The 18,620-nt window shown below is 40.5% G+C and overlaps 1 protein-coding gene across 2 annotated transcripts in view; it reads right to left on the bottom strand.

The window, feature by feature from the left end:
* Positions 1–1,015: 1,015 nt before the first annotated feature.
* Positions 1,016–18,620, bottom strand: part of prkd2 (protein kinase D2) — a 37,672-nt gene continuing 20,067 nt past the window's right edge. For both annotated transcript variants that reach the window (XM_039826511.1, XM_039826502.1), the window contains 18 exons: positions 13,970–14,108; positions 13,451–13,582; positions 13,101–13,300; positions 11,633–11,816; positions 11,444–11,515; positions 11,236–11,253; positions 10,898–11,057; positions 10,686–10,797; positions 9,732–9,809; positions 9,329–9,647; positions 8,797–8,849; positions 8,626–8,698; positions 8,177–8,283; positions 5,834–5,995; positions 5,502–5,600; positions 4,938–5,205; positions 4,187–4,272; positions 1,016–3,156 (listed from right to left, as the gene is read on the bottom strand). In XM_039826511.1, coding sequence (XP_039682445.1) covers positions 2,932–3,156; positions 4,187–4,272; positions 4,938–5,205; positions 5,502–5,600; positions 5,834–5,995; positions 8,177–8,283; positions 8,626–8,698; positions 8,797–8,849; positions 9,329–9,647; positions 9,732–9,809; positions 10,686–10,797; positions 10,898–11,057; positions 11,236–11,253; positions 11,444–11,515; positions 11,633–11,816; positions 13,101–13,300; positions 13,451–13,582; positions 13,970–14,108 — 2,487 coding nt within the window. In that variant the 3' untranslated portion in view covers positions 1,016–2,931. The remainder of the gene's footprint in view (positions 3,157–4,186; positions 4,273–4,937; positions 5,206–5,501; positions 5,601–5,833; positions 5,996–8,176; positions 8,284–8,625; positions 8,699–8,796; positions 8,850–9,328; positions 9,648–9,731; positions 9,810–10,685; positions 10,798–10,897; positions 11,058–11,235; positions 11,254–11,443; positions 11,516–11,632; positions 11,817–13,100; positions 13,301–13,450; positions 13,583–13,969; positions 14,109–18,620) is intronic.

Below are 18,620 nucleotides of genomic sequence, written 5' to 3' on the forward strand. Positions count from 1 at the left end.
ATGGTGGAAATTCAATTAAAAACCTGAAGCCATTCACGAAGCCTGTTGCCATGGCAGCTGAGAGCATATACTTTGAATTTGAAAAGCACATTATTTCATCTCTCAAATGTTCCACTCTGACCAGACTTTCAGAGGGAATGTTTCATTTATTGACTTCTCTTTCTTTTCTGACAAATTAGAAAATCTTTGCTTTTCGCAGAATTAGATTAAGCTAATTAGAGACTTCATTGCTGGTGCCAGGTTACCAGTCTCTTTGAGGTTCGGATCGCTTTTGCTGACTAAGTGAAGGGTCTCCACTGCCACTTGCCAGTGCAAAGACAGTAGTCTGGAGAAGTGTAGCTGATGGGATAGTGACAACTGCCCCTTGACAGAAATAAAAGGAAACGGACAGAAATAAAGAGTGTATCCTTTGGGGTTATTTAGCAATGATGATGGATGCAGTGTAGGAGGAAACAAGGTTGTACTTTCACCAGAGTAGCTGGCTGAAGTGCGCTTATCACAGAATGGAAGACCATTCACTACCTTCGCCTCTATAACCACATGGTCCTCTTGAGTGCCTCTCAGTCTGTGAGATGTAATATGTGTAAAACAATCAGGTCTTTGTTCTCTGAAAGCTGTGAGTAATCTTTGTATGTGTGTACTCAAATGCATACATAAATCCTTCATATGTTAAGGGCATGTTGCAAGCATCCTTGAAATTTCCATTGGCCCTTATGGCAGTACATTTAAACAGAAATTAGCAACGGCAAATCTGTTATAAGCATTTCTTCAGAAAGGGTCAAAATAACAATGCTTTTCTATTTGTTTGTCTCGTGTTATCCAATCTTGAGTTGTCTTTCGCCATAGAAAACCTGAGTGACAGTTCTGCTTCTTAAAGATCTTAGTAGTGAATTATTATCTCATGCCCACGACTGCCCTGTTGCAGTTGTTTTCTCTCTCGAAAAGCTGAAATTTACAATTTCTAGATGACAGTTATGCACGGATGAATAAAGAAAACATCCAAGACAAAAAAGAATATTGTTCAAGGTTTGTATTATCTTGAAAAACATCCAAGACAAAAAAGAATATTGTTCAAGGTTTGTATTATCTGTTACCAAGGCTAGGATTATCCTTCAAACATGTTATACACAGTCTACTCATATTTGACAACTATATAAACTTCAGGTTACACATGTGTATAATAGACAGGGACGTGCACAGACATTTGGAGGGGCTATTGCTCTAATCTGGAAAAAAGGCAACAGCTGCTTCATTGAGCTCTTTCTCTATTTTTTTGGTTACTATTCACAGGGCATTTGTCATAATCTCCATAACTCAAAACTCAGGGGACGGCAGAAGAGCTTGCGCTGCTCCATGTGTGAGAATATAAACAAAGTCACGTGACTGGGGGCAGAGGGCATCGCTGAAGGCAAGATTGAATGATATAGTGAATTTAATTTGATTTAACTTAAGTAATGATGAGCGTATTATTGTATTAATGCAGCCACAACAGCAAAAGAAGAAGAAAAAGAAAGAAAGAAAAGTTTATTTAGGCTCTTTCGCCAGAGGGGCAGCTAATCCAATCAGGGCAAAACGGGCAGTTGCCCAGGCAACAGTAGCCCGTACCTGTGCACGTCCCTGATAATAGACCATCATAACTACAGCATGTTTTATATTGTACTTTTATATTCTACTACTTCACAGAAACATGCAACATATTGACATGACAGGTAGTCAATAATCAAACTACACGCACTCTCCAAAACCTAGTTTAGTAACCCAAGCTGTCCGTCTATGCACTTACATCATAGGGAGAGGTCTGCTCTTCTTAACAACAGTAAACAAAGAACAGTGTTGTTTAAAAGAGGTGTCCATTAACCTGCTCAGGTTTAAAAATCTGCTTTCATTGGCAGTACCAGGTTTATGAATCTTGTACACATGTACACGCAACTGTAAGGACATATTATTCACCATTTAAATACACAACTGTTTTGACTTCAGAGATGGGCGAGATTGGGTAATTCCGGTAATGAACAGCCCCATGCTAGAGATCATTCAAACCCACAAAGACATCTTTAATCACATATTTTCTAAGAGCATATTGTGGCTCAAAACTAGTGGTAATTAACAGAGGATTTACTGTGAGCAGATCAATACCTCCAGCTTTCACTACAGGACATGCATTAATGGGAATGCATTTGTGAATGTAGATGGGTTTGACTCCATGCCTGCACATTAGTAATTATCAGCACAGAGGAAGTCCTTTGTCACTGTAAAGCACCGAAAAGAAATTGGACCGGTCTTTACCGAAGACATACATGTAAAAGGGACTGTAATTCCTGTCAGTCCAATTAAATGACACAGAAAACAAACGTTACTTCTCTTTTATTGGGATGCAGTTTCATTTTCAATATTCACTCAAACAACCCTATTTGTTTAGAAATACACCTCAATAAAAAAAAAAAACACACCTGCACCAAATTGTTATGTTTATCGCTTGTGGTGAAGTGACATTTCCTGCATCACTTTGATGCATCTTCCAGTGGGAGGGAACAAACATGCTGCTCTTCATTCGTCTGAGAAATTCTTATTTAAAGTTTGATTTAATCTGTGAAGACTCACCCATGTGAACTGCACAGAGGATGTGAAATAGAGTCAAGCAGTCTTCATCATTAAAAGAGCGCAACGAGTCAAAAGATAAAAGAGGACCAATAACAGCAATGGTGAATGATCAGAATTAAGTTTTGATGACCTCAAGCGAGAGGACAGAAACTACATTTATTGCTGTAAAATTATGTGCAAGCACACAAATATGCTGTGAAAGTCTAAACAGCTGAAAGCTATTTCTTCATGTCTCTTCCAGGCTCTAGGTCAACCATGCCAATCCTCCCTCCCTCTCCTTACTTTTTTTCCTCCTTCCTAAATGCGCTTGAGTCCTCAGTCTCTCTCTGGTCAGAGGATGCTGACCCTCTCAGTGAGGCCTTGCACATCTGCATCCTCCCCGCCCTCCTCATCGTCAGAGGCCGGCACAGGAGGAGGAGGAACAAGATGAGCGGGGTAAGGCAGAGTATGTTCACGGGCAAACATTTGCCAGCGGCTGTCATCACTCTCATGGGTTATGTAACGGCCACCGAGTTTAGTCTCCAGCTCCCGCAGGTCTAACCACGTCTGATAGTCCTGAGAAACGGGAATAAGCACGGGGATAAAATTTCAGTTTCAGGAACCTTGAAATTAGATTCAAATTAAATTGGCTTTTATGTGTTTATAGCATATCATCCGGTAATCACACTTTAGCCTGTGTGTGTGTGTGTGTGTGTGTGTGTGTGTGTGTGTGTGTGTGTGTGTGTGTGTGTGTGTGTGTGTGTGTGTGTGTGTGTTGTGTACTGTATGTGTGTGAGTAAGAACTTGAATGACCCTAGACTGGTGTGATTACTTCTGAGAAAATGATACAAGACAATTTCATCATTATTTCTTCCTGCAAACCATAATTGCAGCAAATTCTCAACCATCATCATTATTAAATGTCAGAAGGATGATTAATGATTCATTCATAGCGTTCATGTTGAAACAGACTTTACAAAGTGCTTCACAATTCAGGATGAAATTAAATAATTGTAACAGGGAGAATGCAAATAAAAAGAATGATGGAATTCATCATATAAATAATTTAAATTTGAATGAATTTTACAATATAATAACACAAGCAGTGAATTTGGCAAACAACCTACAAACAATGTTACTCGTCTCTCAACTTCTATTCAATCTCCTCCTCATCAAATCACCCGCAGCTATCTCAGCTGAAACAATGTGTACGCCTGTTCAGAAGCATGCGTGAGGTACGCACATTGTCATGGCACATTCTTTGTTTCTAATACCAGTTTATGTGTGGGGGGAAAAGCATACGCATGGTTTTTGTTCATTGTGCATTTATACATCTAGCCCCTGGTGTTGTATTTGCCATTTTCTGTAAAGGCCACAGATTTTATTAAGGGGTTTTCAAAATTAAAAAAAGAAATTATTGTAAGTACTGCTCTGCCACTGAAGTTATGGGCAGTCACCATATCTGGGAAAAGTGTTGCTTACTGTACTTTGAATTGGGGATTACTGGTTGTACTGCAAGTGTGATAAAAAAAAGTGTCAGACTTTAAACCATGTATTTCACAGTGTGTGTGTTTGAGTGTGCTTGAAAGTAGTTTTGATATGTTACCTGTAAGTAAACGTGGCTGAGACTCTTGTCCACGCTGTAGCGTTTCCTCATCTTCACTTGCAGCAGGTTGTTGATCAAGTCGGTTGCTAGAAACAAAAGTATGCAGATCTGTCTATTAAACTAAACTGACTATTTACAGTAAAAATAAGAAGTCTCTAAAATATTATGAATTGGTATTTGAGCTTCATCTGAACAATTTTATCTCTGCATGTAGTTGTGGTAGAAATGCAATGCAATGTCTAGGAAGAAACTAGCTTTAAGATGACTATCACCATGATTTAGATGGAAACCCAGTTCCTGTAGAAAGTGGCGGGTCAGATCATTATTACAAAATGTATTGTGAAATTTAAAGGTTTTAACTTAACACTCAGAGAGGTGTTGATTCAACTGTATATGGTCATTCTGGAGGATGTGGTTTGGGGTGCTGTTGAACTGTATTGCATTATACAGAGAGATGTTTCTGTTACTTAGCCTACCCTCATTAATATAAACTAAATATTTTTAGGAACACCTCTCAGGATAACTCGATATAATTCATCAGCACCACAAACTACACCCTCCAAAATGATCACACAGTTGAATTAACATCTCAATAAAACAGCATCAAGAAATACTAAACATTATAACCTTCATGGAGAAAGGATGTATTAGACTGCATTAGCTTTAGCTAGGTGTACCTAATAAACTGGCAACTCAGTGCAATACTAGATGTGTCAAACAATTCCTCTCGTCTCCCCCCCTTCGTGTTTACCATCACTGGAGATCTGTTTCCAGGGGTTGGGAGGGTACATGAAAGCAGCGTTGTGGATCTGGTCGTTGATATCTTCATCCTCATTAAAGGGGAATGTCCCACTCAGGCTGACATACATAATGACGCCGACTGACCACATGTCCAGTGAGCGGTTGTAGCCCTGGTTCAGCAGAACCTCCGGGGCCAGGTAGGCCGGGGTGCCGACCACCGAGCGACGGAAAGACTTCTCGCCAATGATACGGGCAAAACCAAAGTCGCACAACTTCACCTGAGAGAAGTAAACAGTGAGGAACAGTAGGTAGGGAGTCAGGTTGCCATTTGATGAATAAATAGAGAATTGGTAAAATGGCAGAGAGGCATTGCTTTGGCATTGCTTTGTGGTCTCATAAAAACTCATAACAGTGTGAAAACCATAACTGCCGCACAATGAGAATGGGTTTTAGTGTGTGTGTGTGTGTGTGTGTGTGTGTGTGTGTGTGTGTGTGTGTGTGTGTGTGTGTGTGTGTGTGTGTGTGTGTGTGTGTGTGTGTGTGTGTGTGTGGGTGTGTGTGTGTTTGTGTATACCTGGGGAAAGGGATCTGCAGAGGCAAGCAGCACATTCTCAGGTTTCAGATCACAGTGAACTATGTTCTTAAAGTGTAGATGTCTCAGAGCTGCAAGAATCTGCACATATGTACACACAACCGCAAAAAAAAGGATATGAATTTCTAGGAAGTTACAACAAGGCCCAATACAAACAAATACTTAAAAGACAAGATGTTAGACTGGCAGAGAACAAAAAGCCCACAGCAAGACACAAGGACGTCATTGTCAGTAAGTGACACACACCTTGCATATCCTTGCATACATCTACTGATACACACCACAAATGCATCTTTGCTGGGGCGCATACACACCTGTGTGATGAGGAACTTAGTGAGCCTCTCAGGCAATCTGCCTTTCTCACTGGACAGAATCATCTCCAGCATGTCACCATGCAGCTTCTCCATCACCACAAACACTTTCTCTGGGGTCTCAAACATACACTCCAGGTTCACAATGCCCAGGTGACGTAAACTCTGAGAGAGGGACCAGAAAAGAAGAGGAGGAGGGAGAAAGGAGATAAAAAGATTATATGGAAATGTGGGATTTGTATGAAAAAGATGGGCAGGATGAAATGAAAAGTAAAAGAGGAGAGAGTGGTGAAAGAGAAGTATACAGACAGAGGGGCATCATTTTAAAAATCATTTCATTTGAAAGGTTGTAAATGTGTCTTTTCTTTGTCTGACAGGCCAAGTGAGTAACTGTAGAGCTGAAGAGGAAGTCGGGTCTTTTAGTGACAGAGTCGTAAACACGTTTAGACAGCAAATAGAATAATTGAAGTTCTGTTTCCATCTGCTGGTGAACAATGAACTGTGCATTAAAGCATGCGTATGTTTCTAAATCATTACACAAACAACAGGCTGAACAACAAAACATGCAATTATTTCCAACAAAAACATACTGTGGGAAAAGAAATACATCAAAACACAACACGACCATTGATTAAATCCTGAACTGAACAAACAAATACATTATTCAGTAACACTTTACTTGAAGGTATCTACATAAGAGTGACATGACACTGTCATGAACACATGACACTGTCATGACAAATGAACCCTAACCCTAAACATAACTTGTCATGACAAAAACCGAATGACACTTACTAAAAGAAGCGTTATGTCATAAACGTTTATGACTTGTTTATAATGTTTATGACACGTTCATGACAGTGTCATGTCACTCTTTGTAGCTACCTTCAAGTTAAGTGTAACCCATTATTCTCCACCTTTTTTTCCTCCTCAAATACAAAGTTCCTCTCAAGTCGTTTAAAACAACTTTTTGTTATTATTTACTGTATGTATTTACCCATAGCAATTTATTTTTAACTTTACAATCATTTGTAAATATCAAATTTTCTTTAACTTGACAAACAGTATTTGTTGGTTCCGTAGGTTAGCTAACAATTCTCCAGGCTTTTCAAGTATGAAATATTGATTTGGATTCTCCAATATCTCTACATATTAACTGAAATAGGAAAAGATAAGCGAATAGTATAAAGTGAATAATGAAGCCTAATATTCTTAAATACGGCAATTGATTGAGAAATTGTGTTTCCAAAAGGCAATTCAATTATCATTATTGCAAATATCATACACAAAATAAGTATTACAAATGACTGTGGACGATCTTAAATCATTTCTTATAAGAAATTTCATATAATGTTGATTCATCACTAGGAACATGGTCTGCAACTGTAGGAGGCAGCTATCAGATAACTCATTTGCAATCTGACCTTGATCTGGCAAATGTGATAAACCACACAGCCCAGGCTAATGTTTCCTAAACTGATGGTCTCAGTGCTTTCATACTATTATCCTATTAAAACACCCGTAAGTACTGTGAGTGTGGGCATTTTCAAAAACTGTCCACACTGAATCATCTGTTTCTAATAAGTCAAAACGGAGGAAACTTTTGTATGCACTTGCCTTTTAGAAATGGTTCATAAAGGTCCCATATTGTGTTCATTCTCAGGTTCACTGCCTGTATTTTGGGTTTCTAGTAGAACATGTTTACATGCTTTAATATTAAAAAAAACATTGTTTTTGTCATACTGTCTGTCTGAATATATCTGTATTCACCCTCTGTCTAAAATACTTTGTTTTAGTGCCTGTCTCTCTATAGCCCCCCTTCTAAAAAAGCCCAGTCTGCCCTGATTGGTCAGCGTCATCTACATACGTTCTCAGAGTCTCTGCACCGCCGTTGCAGCCAGGGAATGACTGTACCGGCACTGTAGCAGCACTTTCTACTTAAACATAGTATAGTTGTGACATTACAGCCGTATGGAAGCCCTGACGTGTGAATGTGTGAATGAGAGGCAAATAACCCTAACCCAGTAAAGGCGCTATATAAATGCAGTCCATATAGCACCTGCTTTATAATAAAAAAAGACATGGAAATCTCACTTTTATGTGACCAACATGATTGATGATTGATGAGGAGATATTTAGATATTGAGAATCACAGTCAAGTTAATTTAATACAAACATTATCAATGTCACAATGAACACCAGTATTGGAATGACTGTCAGCATTTTTCATGCACGTGCCAATATAACTAACGACATCAATATCCAATATATAGCAAAGCACTGTGTCAGCATACGTATGTCGGATAGCCATTTACAGCTGCAGTGAAACAGTATGTGTGTGTTTACCTGCAGTATGGCCACCTCGTTCCTCAGCTGGCTCTCCTGCTTGGTGGGAAAGCGAAGCTTGTCAATGACTTTGACAGCTACGTCCCTCCCAGTCTTCCTGTGCTTTCCTGATGAAGAAATTCAGTTTTAGTAGCAGATGTGGTTGTAAACTATGTCACATACATGTGGACATATATTGGGCCATGTACTTAAAATAACACTCCATTGATGTAACATTGCACTTATATTATTATATATTATAACATTGTCGGACTCGGATTGTGTGAAATCGGTTCCCTTTGAAGACACATCTACTCACAAATGCATCAGTATAATCCATGTTTTGAGAGGTTTGTGATGTATTGTCTTGTAACTTTAGACACCATTATTATACAGCACTATAACACTATTCATTTCCTTCACAAAATACAGCAATCTAGAGCTCAATCAGCATAACTAGATCGACATACCTCCATACACAACTCCAAATTGGCCAGATCCCAGCACTTCATCAGCAAAAATCTGGTACACTGTACCAATATCCTGTAGGAAAGCAATATTTCACACATTCATCAGCATCCTCCATGTATAATTAACTTAAAGATTGATGAAAATTGCTAAAACTTGACAAAAAGCCATACCACATTCTCTTGGATTTGACTGTTAGACACAGATATGCTGATTGAAGCTTGTCCTAAAAATACAGAACCAGGAACAACATAAAGGTTATACAGTATTGTGAGTTGTTAATTGTGTATAATTTCTTAAACACAACTTGTCAACTACTAATCCCTTATGTGTATTGTAGGGTATTGTCTCACACTAAAAAATAGAAAAACTTTGCTCAACCTCACCTTGATGTACTAAACTTAAAGAAACAGCTTAGAAAGAACAGCTTAGCTTACTGGAAGAGTCTGCTCTTTATTTGACCTCCATCAGGGTGTTTTTGATAAAGAGCAGACTCATCCAGTTAGTCAATGAGAGTTGGCGAGTTGTTTTTTCCCTTTTGGTCTATTGTTTCTTGAGCACCCAGTTGGCTCGTGACGGAGCAACAGCACACACTTTTTTGGGCATATTAAACTGACATTCCCATCCATAAATCTCAAAAAGTGCCAGTTAGAAAATATATCAAACCAAAAACGCACCACCAGCATTTGGCTGCTCTCTACTTACTGTGAGTTGTGTTCCCCTCAGCTGGTGGTGCGTCCTGAAAGATGACTGGCATGAGGGCCTGGCGAATGGCGCTCTCCCAAGCCTTGGCCACCTCACGCCCAATGCCGCTGTTGGGAGCTACTTGGCTGGGGGAGGGAGGGGTCGGGGGGAGAGTCTGGGGGTTGCTGGGGGACAGAGGGGGGAGAGTGTTGGGGTCCTCCCCTACAAAGTAGCACATAGTGCCCGTGATGAGTTCGAAGCAGTGAGGATTTGTGCCTGGGGGGACGAGAGTGAAGTTGCCAGCAGGGCGCACCTCCAGGATCTCAGACAGAGGGATATCCTGCAAGAGGATGGACCAGTGAGGTTGCACACTTCAAATACATGACCTGAGATCATAGCTTTTCATGGAGTAGACTAGATTTACCTTGTAGTATTTGTTGGTGGTGTTGTTCTGGAAAAGGATGATGCACTTACAGTCCAGACGCCAGTAGTGCCTCTTCCTCTGTTGGGGGTTGGAGTAGGGTGGGATGGGGTTAACGAAGGTAAGGCGGGACATTGGGGGGGAGGGGGGGTGGGGACAGAGGGTAAGGGATTGGGTACGCATCATGGGCAAAGTTAAGGGACCAATGTAAATGCATTTCAAGTTCGGCGTTGACGTCCAGAAGAAGAGAAGAGTGGCCAGATGAGAAGAAGGATGAGCAGGAGCACAAGCTGCTAGAAGAGAAGGTGAAAATAGAGAGAAAAGAGGAGACAAAAGTGAAAGAAAGACAGAAAGAAAGACAGAAAAAAAGAAAAAAAAAAAGAAAGAAAGAAAGAAAGAAAGAAAGAAAGAAAAGGAGCGTGTTAGTGAAGCCAGGAAGGAAAAATCGAAAAACAAGATTAGAGAGGCAGCAAAGTTTCTCTGAGGTAAGAGAAGACACATAGGAGATATAAAAGGCAGAAAATTGACTTTTAGCTTGAATTCACCTCGCATTTGCTGAGTGCTATTATGCTTTCAGGGGGACTCAGCCTCACCATCAATCTTCAACAATTTTCTCTTGCATACACATACAGGTACACACACACGCACGCTCACATGCACACACAGATAGAAAAGAAAAAGGAAGCAATAAAGAGCATAAAGCCAAATGATCAAGGTTGAAACTGTTGAGAGAGGAGCTGGTGTACAAGAAGGTCCTTTATGTCTCTGAGTGAGTGAAAAGTAAACAAAACAAACTTGCTAAACCATAGTAAAGAAAGTGAAGAAAGAGCATCTACAATAAAAATGGCATAAATCTATGTGTTCAGCCCCTACAGCAACAAGTAAGATACTTTTCAGAAGAAATTGTTTAGATACCCAAAAAGAGGGAAGCAGGGGAATTATGGGTAATGTTTTTACCAGTGTGTCCTTATTGCTGTAGTGAACCACCCATCCTTCCTTGATAGCCGTACTGGATCGACGGGTTGTCTGTCTCACCGACTGCACCACCCTCATTAAAGGGATGTAAACACTAGAAGAAGGACAGAACTCAGTAGGTAAAATGTGTGTTTTATTTTCTGTGTGCATCGTTATAATCTATAACCGTTTTTCTCCAAATATCTTCCTCATACCTCTGGTCTCCGCTGGTTCCGTCCTGGTTGTTGTCAGGAGAAAAGGACCCAGGGATGCTGCAGGACTCGTCGGAGTCATCCATTGAAGACTTGTCAGAGGCGTCGTAGTCACTGCTGTAGTCCATGGGCACCTCAGGGTCAGCACTGGGACTCAACATGTCTGGGGGGGGAGGGAGAAGAAGGAGAGAAGGGGTTGAGTGGAACTTGATTTAAAGTGACTGTTTTTTTAAATGCTGTGAAAAAATACTACTACTTGCTATTGCTATGACTACAACTAAGACTTCTATTAGAGGACTACAGCTTTACATGCATCAAAACAGAGTAGCAGTAATACTTACCGCTGTTACTTCTGTTGTCTGAGAAGATAAAAACATTAGTGCCAGTGAGTTTCAGTCTTGTTAGATAATGTATTATATCATGTATGGTTATTAGAGTAACTTTAGTTGTGACAATGGAAACATGCAGATGAGAAATCAATATTTTTTTTATCAAATCCATGCAGGGTTAACATATTCATAAATGACATAGATTTATATATCCCCTCACCTCCAATGGTCTCCCCGAGGCAATCATTAGGAACCTTGTACACACAGCGTTTATGGCAGTTAAACTTGCAATCTGAGAGGAACAAAACACACATTCTGATCAGATTACATGTAATCCGATTAGATTTGGCTTTTATTCTGCATCAACCTGGCCATCCAGAAATAGGTCTCTCCATTTGTCTGTACTCACCTTTGCACTGTAGGCCCTGCCTAAACAGTCCGCGGAGAAGCCTCTTGCAGTACTGGCACACCGTCGGTCGTGTGTACGAGTGGACAGCAAACGTGTGGGGCACCTTCACCTTGCTCATCAGGATCTTGTCCAAATGAACTGGTCGGCCCGTGTAGAAGCGTCGGGCGTCACTTGGGGTCCGTGGCTAGCAGAATTGAGAGGAAACAAAGATTATCAATTTAACTGTATGGGTAAAGAAAATAGAAAGAACATTATCCATTATCCACAATTGACAGCAAGGTAAATTACTACCAAACTAATTCATTACTAAAGCATACATTTATTAAGAAAATGTCTTATCCTTAATCCTTCAATAATTGATTTTTGTTACTTGGGGGCAGAGGAAAGAAGTTATGAACACAACACTGACACATCATTACCTATGGTGAACTTGTTAGCAAACAGCTGCCTACATCCAGAAGTTACAGGGCAACATTATTAGGTTACACTTTACATGATGGTATCTACATAAGAGTGACATGACACTGTCATGAACGTGTCATAAACATTATAAACAAGTCATAAATGTTCATGACATAACGCTTCTTTTAGTAAGTTTCGTTCAGTTTTTGTCATGACAAGTTAGGGTTAGGGTTAGAGTTAGGGTTCATGTGTCATGACTGTGTCACAGTGGGACAGTTCTGTTTTTGGTCTCTACCAACGCACAAGGGAAACATCTTACACTTTATAGCTGCTAAATGCTTCACTATGTTCACCACATAGTCACTAACTGTGTCTGTCTGGTGTTTGGTGCTGAGCAGGTAGTGTACAGTGTTTTTTTTAGAGCTGCCTTCTGCATCTTAAGACCACATTATAAGAGCAGTAAGAGTGAACCAAAACAGCAAACCAATGAGCTGAAACTCACTATAAAGCTTGTAAAGCTAAGGGGAGCTGCAGACTCAAGTGATAATTCTGTGGAGGTTCAATAGGAGCGACCTCTGTATGAAAATATAAATTATAGTCGCTTTAAACTTATGTTTCTTCTCTAGCTAAATGGTTTCCTTTCTCTTCTGAAATTAGAGTGGATTTATAGGGGAAATCAAACAGCAATCATATTTAGTTTTTTTGCCTTAATTGAGCTGAATAGTTTACTTAAAGTGTTTACCCAAATTGCAATGGTAATACCACTTCTAGTGTAATGCAGTCATACAGTCAGTTTTGGTTCGATTCTGAATAGGTTTGCACCTTACATGCCTTTGGTAGAAAGAAGTTTCAATGTAAATTGGTCGGACAGGACCGGACATTGTTTCTGGAAAATTGGTAGTGGTTTAACTGCCATCACAAATGTTTTCATCACATGTTTCAGTCTCAACCTAAAACTTCTTAAATCTGTGACTAAACTGGGTTAAAGTGGGTTTACCTAATTTGTGACATCAGCTCAAAGCTGTTTGACCTGACTAGAGCGTTGTGTGCATGAATCCACCAATACCATTTGTGTGTGTGAGCGGATGAGGCTGGCGTCCTCTGTGCACGTGGAGGCCGTCCCTACACTGTACACTGACTCAGAGGTGGAGAGACGCAGGGACTGGCTGCTGCTCAGAGAAGTGGTGGACAGACGCCGTTTCCGAGCTCCACTGCAGTTGTTTGGGATGCTGAATGCGCAGCGCTTGTGGTAGTTTAGTCCACATCCTGCAGGGGGCGGCATGGATCAAAAAACCAGGGAGGTGAGTGGAGGAGATGGAGCATATTTGGTGAGTGTTACAATTCATTTCTTCTTCGAGAAATTTGCAGACCACGTCATCTTTTCTTATTCACACTTTATCTCCCAATTTTCCTCACCATCACACTTGAGCCCTTGTCTGACCAGTCCGAACAGCATCTCTCCACAGTGATCACAGAAGGCTGGGGCCCGGTATGAGTGCACGTTGAGTGCATGAGGCCGAATTTGGAAATCTTCAAACGTGGCTGCCGCTAAAAGAGATAACAGGTGTAGAGCGGGGTTACAGTGGGTGTCAAGATACAATCAGACTACTAACTGGGCAGTATAAAGAATGATTGAATGGATGAGATGGAAACAGCATGGAAAATTTGATGGGTTTTCTTCCTGACAGGGGAGCATTAGAGATTAAAAAATTGAATGAACAGATTAGGCCAGTGTAAGATATTTCCTGTAGTAAAATGAGCAGATAAGGACTGATTAAAAAAGTTGTGATGCAGAGTAAGAACAGTAATGAAAGGAAGATAGCAGAGGAAAGAAGAAGGAAGGTCATTTAGATTTTAATATGGCTATCTTGTACACTAATGGCACAAGATAGCCATATTTAAAGAGGAGAGAAAAGAAGAGAGCTGGTTACTTACCAGAGAGCACCACCTCCACCAGATCTCCCTCCTGAATGTCACTGGCACCTTTAACCAGTTGAAGGATGTTATTGGTGGTCGTGTCATGCTTGAACAGCAAAATCTTGTCATAAATGCCATAGAAGCCGCACTCTGGGAACTAAAGAAGATAAAGCATAATGGAAATGTAGGTTAGGAGAATCAACTGCAGAAAAGGCAAAATTTTGATTAACAATCTCAGAAAGAGATTTGTTGGAAGACTTGTAGTTACATTTCATATAATACAATAAAGGGCTTTATGTGTGCGTGTGTGTTGCAGATGTTCCAGTCAAATTAACAGTCCACTGAGCTTCTCTTAGTGACAGAAAAAGAAAATGCGGCAGTTCAAATAAAATCACGAGCGAGAAGATATTCAATCAGAACCAACCTGTAACTGCAGAAAACAAGCAAGGCTATGACATGGCATTTTCTTTGATGATATTTATTTCACAATGTTTGTATATTACATTTTTCTTAAAGACCTAAATATTGGCTAATGTAGCCTACACAGGGTTTTAACTAAATATGTACAAAATAGCATGCAGCTACTATATACTGTTGTTTTGTTGTTGTTTTTGTTGGTTATGTTTCCTAAGACCCCATAAAAGATGACAAAATATATAAAAAGAAAAACATGTTGGTGTTTTGAAGCGACGTGGAAAACATGCAACATTTATAAAAACAGCCCCCATTTCAATAAGTTCTTTTCATACAGAGAATATTGTTATGAATCTAAACGATGAAAAAAAAATACAAAACATAAGGCTATATCAAAATTGATCACTTTAAACTAAAATGCAAAGACAGAGCATTACAGTAAATGACCAGTACCTTAGACCTTGTCTTTGGTAACTGTGCCACACATAGACAATCTACTCTATCAACTCATCAGTCCTTCTTTAGGTGCAATGCATATTTACTCCATAATATACTCAAAACTACACCAAAACATCCTCAACAGTCACTGCTCTGCTGGGTTTTTTTTATTAACAAAAACCTGCTACAATATCTGCTGTAACATTTGGAAACCGTGCAGTGTAAACATGGTTCATGTGCAATTATACAACATGTATATTACAAGAATGTCTTGTGTTATCAAGCATATGCTGTTACTGTATGTCCTCAACTAATTATATCATACCCTACTATATAAAGCCACTGGAATATATATATCAGCCAACACAAACACACAACCACCCACACCGATATACAAGAACCACTGGCTGAATCCCACAAATCAAGCAACTTCGTCAATGTGGAAAACAAGACAAAGGAGACGCTCTATCCTATCTTCCTGTCAGTCATATACAAGTACACACACACACACACACACACACACACACACACACACACACACACGTTTCCATGAAGCTCTTCCAAAGATATGAGAGTGTCACTCAGAAATCAACAGAGCAAAGAAGGCTGTCATAGGGAAACCCTGCTCTCCTGAATAGTTAATACCGGTTCACTTCAGTGGCCACACCACACAGGACACCACTGCCACACACACACACACACACACACACACGGAAACAGCGAGAGAGAGAGAGAGAGAGAGAGAGAGAGAGAGAGAGAGAGAGAGAGAGAGAGAGAGAGAGAGAGAGAGAGAGAGAGATACGTTTTACACACACACACACACACACACACACCTCCCCTTTTTTCTTGCTTGTTGTTGTTTTTCCCCATAGTGGAGATCTGGCCATGGCTCTAACAACTTACAGGAAGGGGAACCCTGGTCTCCACCTTGGAACCACACAATGACACACATAGACCTCTTTACTTACCAACAGACACACCCTCCTTACAAACAGCAACACACACCCTCTCTTCTCCCCATTTCCCTTCTTTTCTCCTAAATACACACATATGCACACAAGCCTCCCTCAGTTTCCCAACAGGGACTCCACATCACCACATCTGAAATCCAGGTCTGGCTTGTACTGCTGCAAAGCTGCACAGTGAGCCCCCCATCCCAGCGAGCAGGCTACTGCTACTGACCTCACAGTCAACTACAAGACACCAAAAGCACACCGGTGCCTTTTCTTTTTCAAAATCTGCTGAAGATCATAACCTGTTTAACAAACATTACAGCCAAAGAACAAATCACAGACACAAGGTCACAAAAAAAACATAATAAGGTAAAGAGATGTTAAAGTAAATTCATGCAGTGCAACCACTTAAACAATACCCGTTTGTTTAGCACACCTATTATGCAAAGTTCATTCACACACATGGCAAAGGAAAACCCAGAAGCATGATTACGCACGGCAGAAGAGGACAGAATTAAATAGAACAAAAATATTTTCTTTAAATTATTTTAAGTTCAGTCTGTTAGTAAATCTGTTAGTGATTTACCCCCAAACTTTTATCCATTTTCTTTTTTTTTTTTTACAGAATTTTCTAAATCTGTACTTCTTCTCAATACGACAAACTCATATTTTGTTGGTGATAGTAACTGTTTATGTCAATAACACCTTTAATCGTGCAACAACTTGGGTTTTAAATATTACAGTATATTACCTACAATTTAGTCCAACATTTGCTTGATCCAATCAACAACTGTGGACACACACTAGACTCAGTGTGTTTACACTTGGTTTGGTTTTCTAAACAGTCTCTCCATTGGAGATCTCACTGTTTGACCATATGTGTATCTTGTTTGATAGTTTTCCAGGCAACGAGAGCCTTGACCGAGGTGTGACGAGGTGCCCAATCTTTCACAGGAGGGTAGAGCCTCATGGTCGCCCTGGAGTGTAGAGATTGACCACGGCTTGGTGAAAAAAGATTTCATTTCATTCAGTCAACTCATGTGGAATAGATTGCGTGTGAATGTTAAGCATTAATGTTTGACGTATAGGCTCGGACCCTGTCGCACCCCACAAAGAAGCACCAAGCTCAGCTCAGCAGGGAGTAATGATAATATCTTTCCCCTTGGGGAACGTAGCCTCAGGGCCTATGGGGGATGATGGGGTGGAGGTGGGACTTTTGAAATGCTATACATCAGAATAGCTTTCAGGTCAGCAGGAAAAGAGTGAGCAGAGCACTGATGGCTTTAAGTACACCGCCATGATTAAAGGGGCGAGAGAGAGTGACATGTGAGTGAAGCGATGACTCCAGTTGGGCTCTCTGACTACCCACAGCTCTAAGCAATCCATTAAACACACTATCAACTATCGGTGTTTTCAAAAAGGGTCTATTTCTTTGGTAGTAGTAGAGTAACAGGGAAACTGTTTCTATGAAGAGAGGCTGCTGTTGAATTTTGAAATTTTTCAATGCTGTGAGCATCACAAATTCCAATCCTTTCCATTTTACAGGGGTGGAGGCAGAGATGGCCAGATAATACCAAAACTATCTGCATGTCTAGATACCACTAGTGGTAGAAGAGAAAATATGTTTTTTGTTTTGTTGAACAGACCATTTTACCCCGAATAGACGTCCACATAAATGTTTCTGGCTTTGGGTCAATTAGACGATGCAGATACTTATAAGAAGAGGCTCCAAACTATACCCAGACCAAACCAAGGACTCTGACAGGAGTGAATCATGTAATAACTGCATGCATCAGTACCTGGGATTGCCACAAATAAGACCAACTGCTGCCACTTGTAATTACAAAACACCCACAGAGCCCAGATCAGAGGAGACTCCCAAGTCATTTGTAAGCCCCACGCCGCTGTTTGATGCCAGCCTCTCTGCTATTAACCCCACAGTGTTACTGCTCACTTATTTTCCTGAGCAACTCAAGAAACAAGGCAAGTCATATTATCCTGCGCCTTCTGTCCAAAACATGCACAATGTACCGACCGCAACTGCAGTTGCCACGTCTGTGCAGACCACAAGTCTTTACAGCTCGACTGAAAAAGCACAATATCCCAACTCCCCAAAACCATGGTTACCTCAGACAAAATTACCATTTTCTGCTTTTCTTGGTTCCCCGTCCCAGTTCTCAGTGAAAGTGCAGGGTGGGAAGAGCACAAAAGATGAACATTACTGCTGTCTGTATGTCAACATGGTGAAAAATGACATTAGTTGTCTTGTAATTAAATAATCACCTCTCTATATATTTTTTTTTGTGTACACTGTATATCTGGCTGTGAGGGAAGGAGCTATTGTTGCAAGCGATTGTGTGTGTGCATGTGTGTAAAGTCTGCAGACAAAGAGCTGGCAGTAGTATCATACTGTAGTATAGTGTAGTGTGGTTTGCCTGGAGACAGGGCTGAGTCTCTAGCCGGTTTCTTTCGGTTACCAGGGATCAGGTTGCCCTGCATTGCCTGCACTATTCCTGCAGCTCTTCGGGCCAGTGAAGCCATTAAGAGTGAAATGAATTATGGACTACTGTTTTCTTTACCCCAACCACTCCCTCTTATTCTCCCATCACTCTTAATTTCCCCCTCAGTGCCTTGTTTATCAACCTCTCCCCACTATTATTCTGGGCTGTCCAGTTTTCCTTATCAAAGAGTAGAATCTTACATTTACTAATACAGTGTATGTTTTGTGAGCCTCTATGAAAAGAAACAACATACAAAAGGAGAAAAGGATGCATAAAGAAAAGCATTCTGTCATTTAACATTGCCCTCAATGTGGTCCACTCCCTCTCATGCAAGCTGATGTAATGTTAAGCTCAGCCAGTGGT

This window comes from Perca fluviatilis, chromosome 2 (assembly GCF_010015445.1).
Source record: "Perca fluviatilis chromosome 2, GENO_Pfluv_1.0, whole genome shotgun sequence".
Taxonomy (NCBI): domain Eukaryota; kingdom Metazoa; phylum Chordata; class Actinopteri; order Perciformes; family Percidae; genus Perca; species Perca fluviatilis.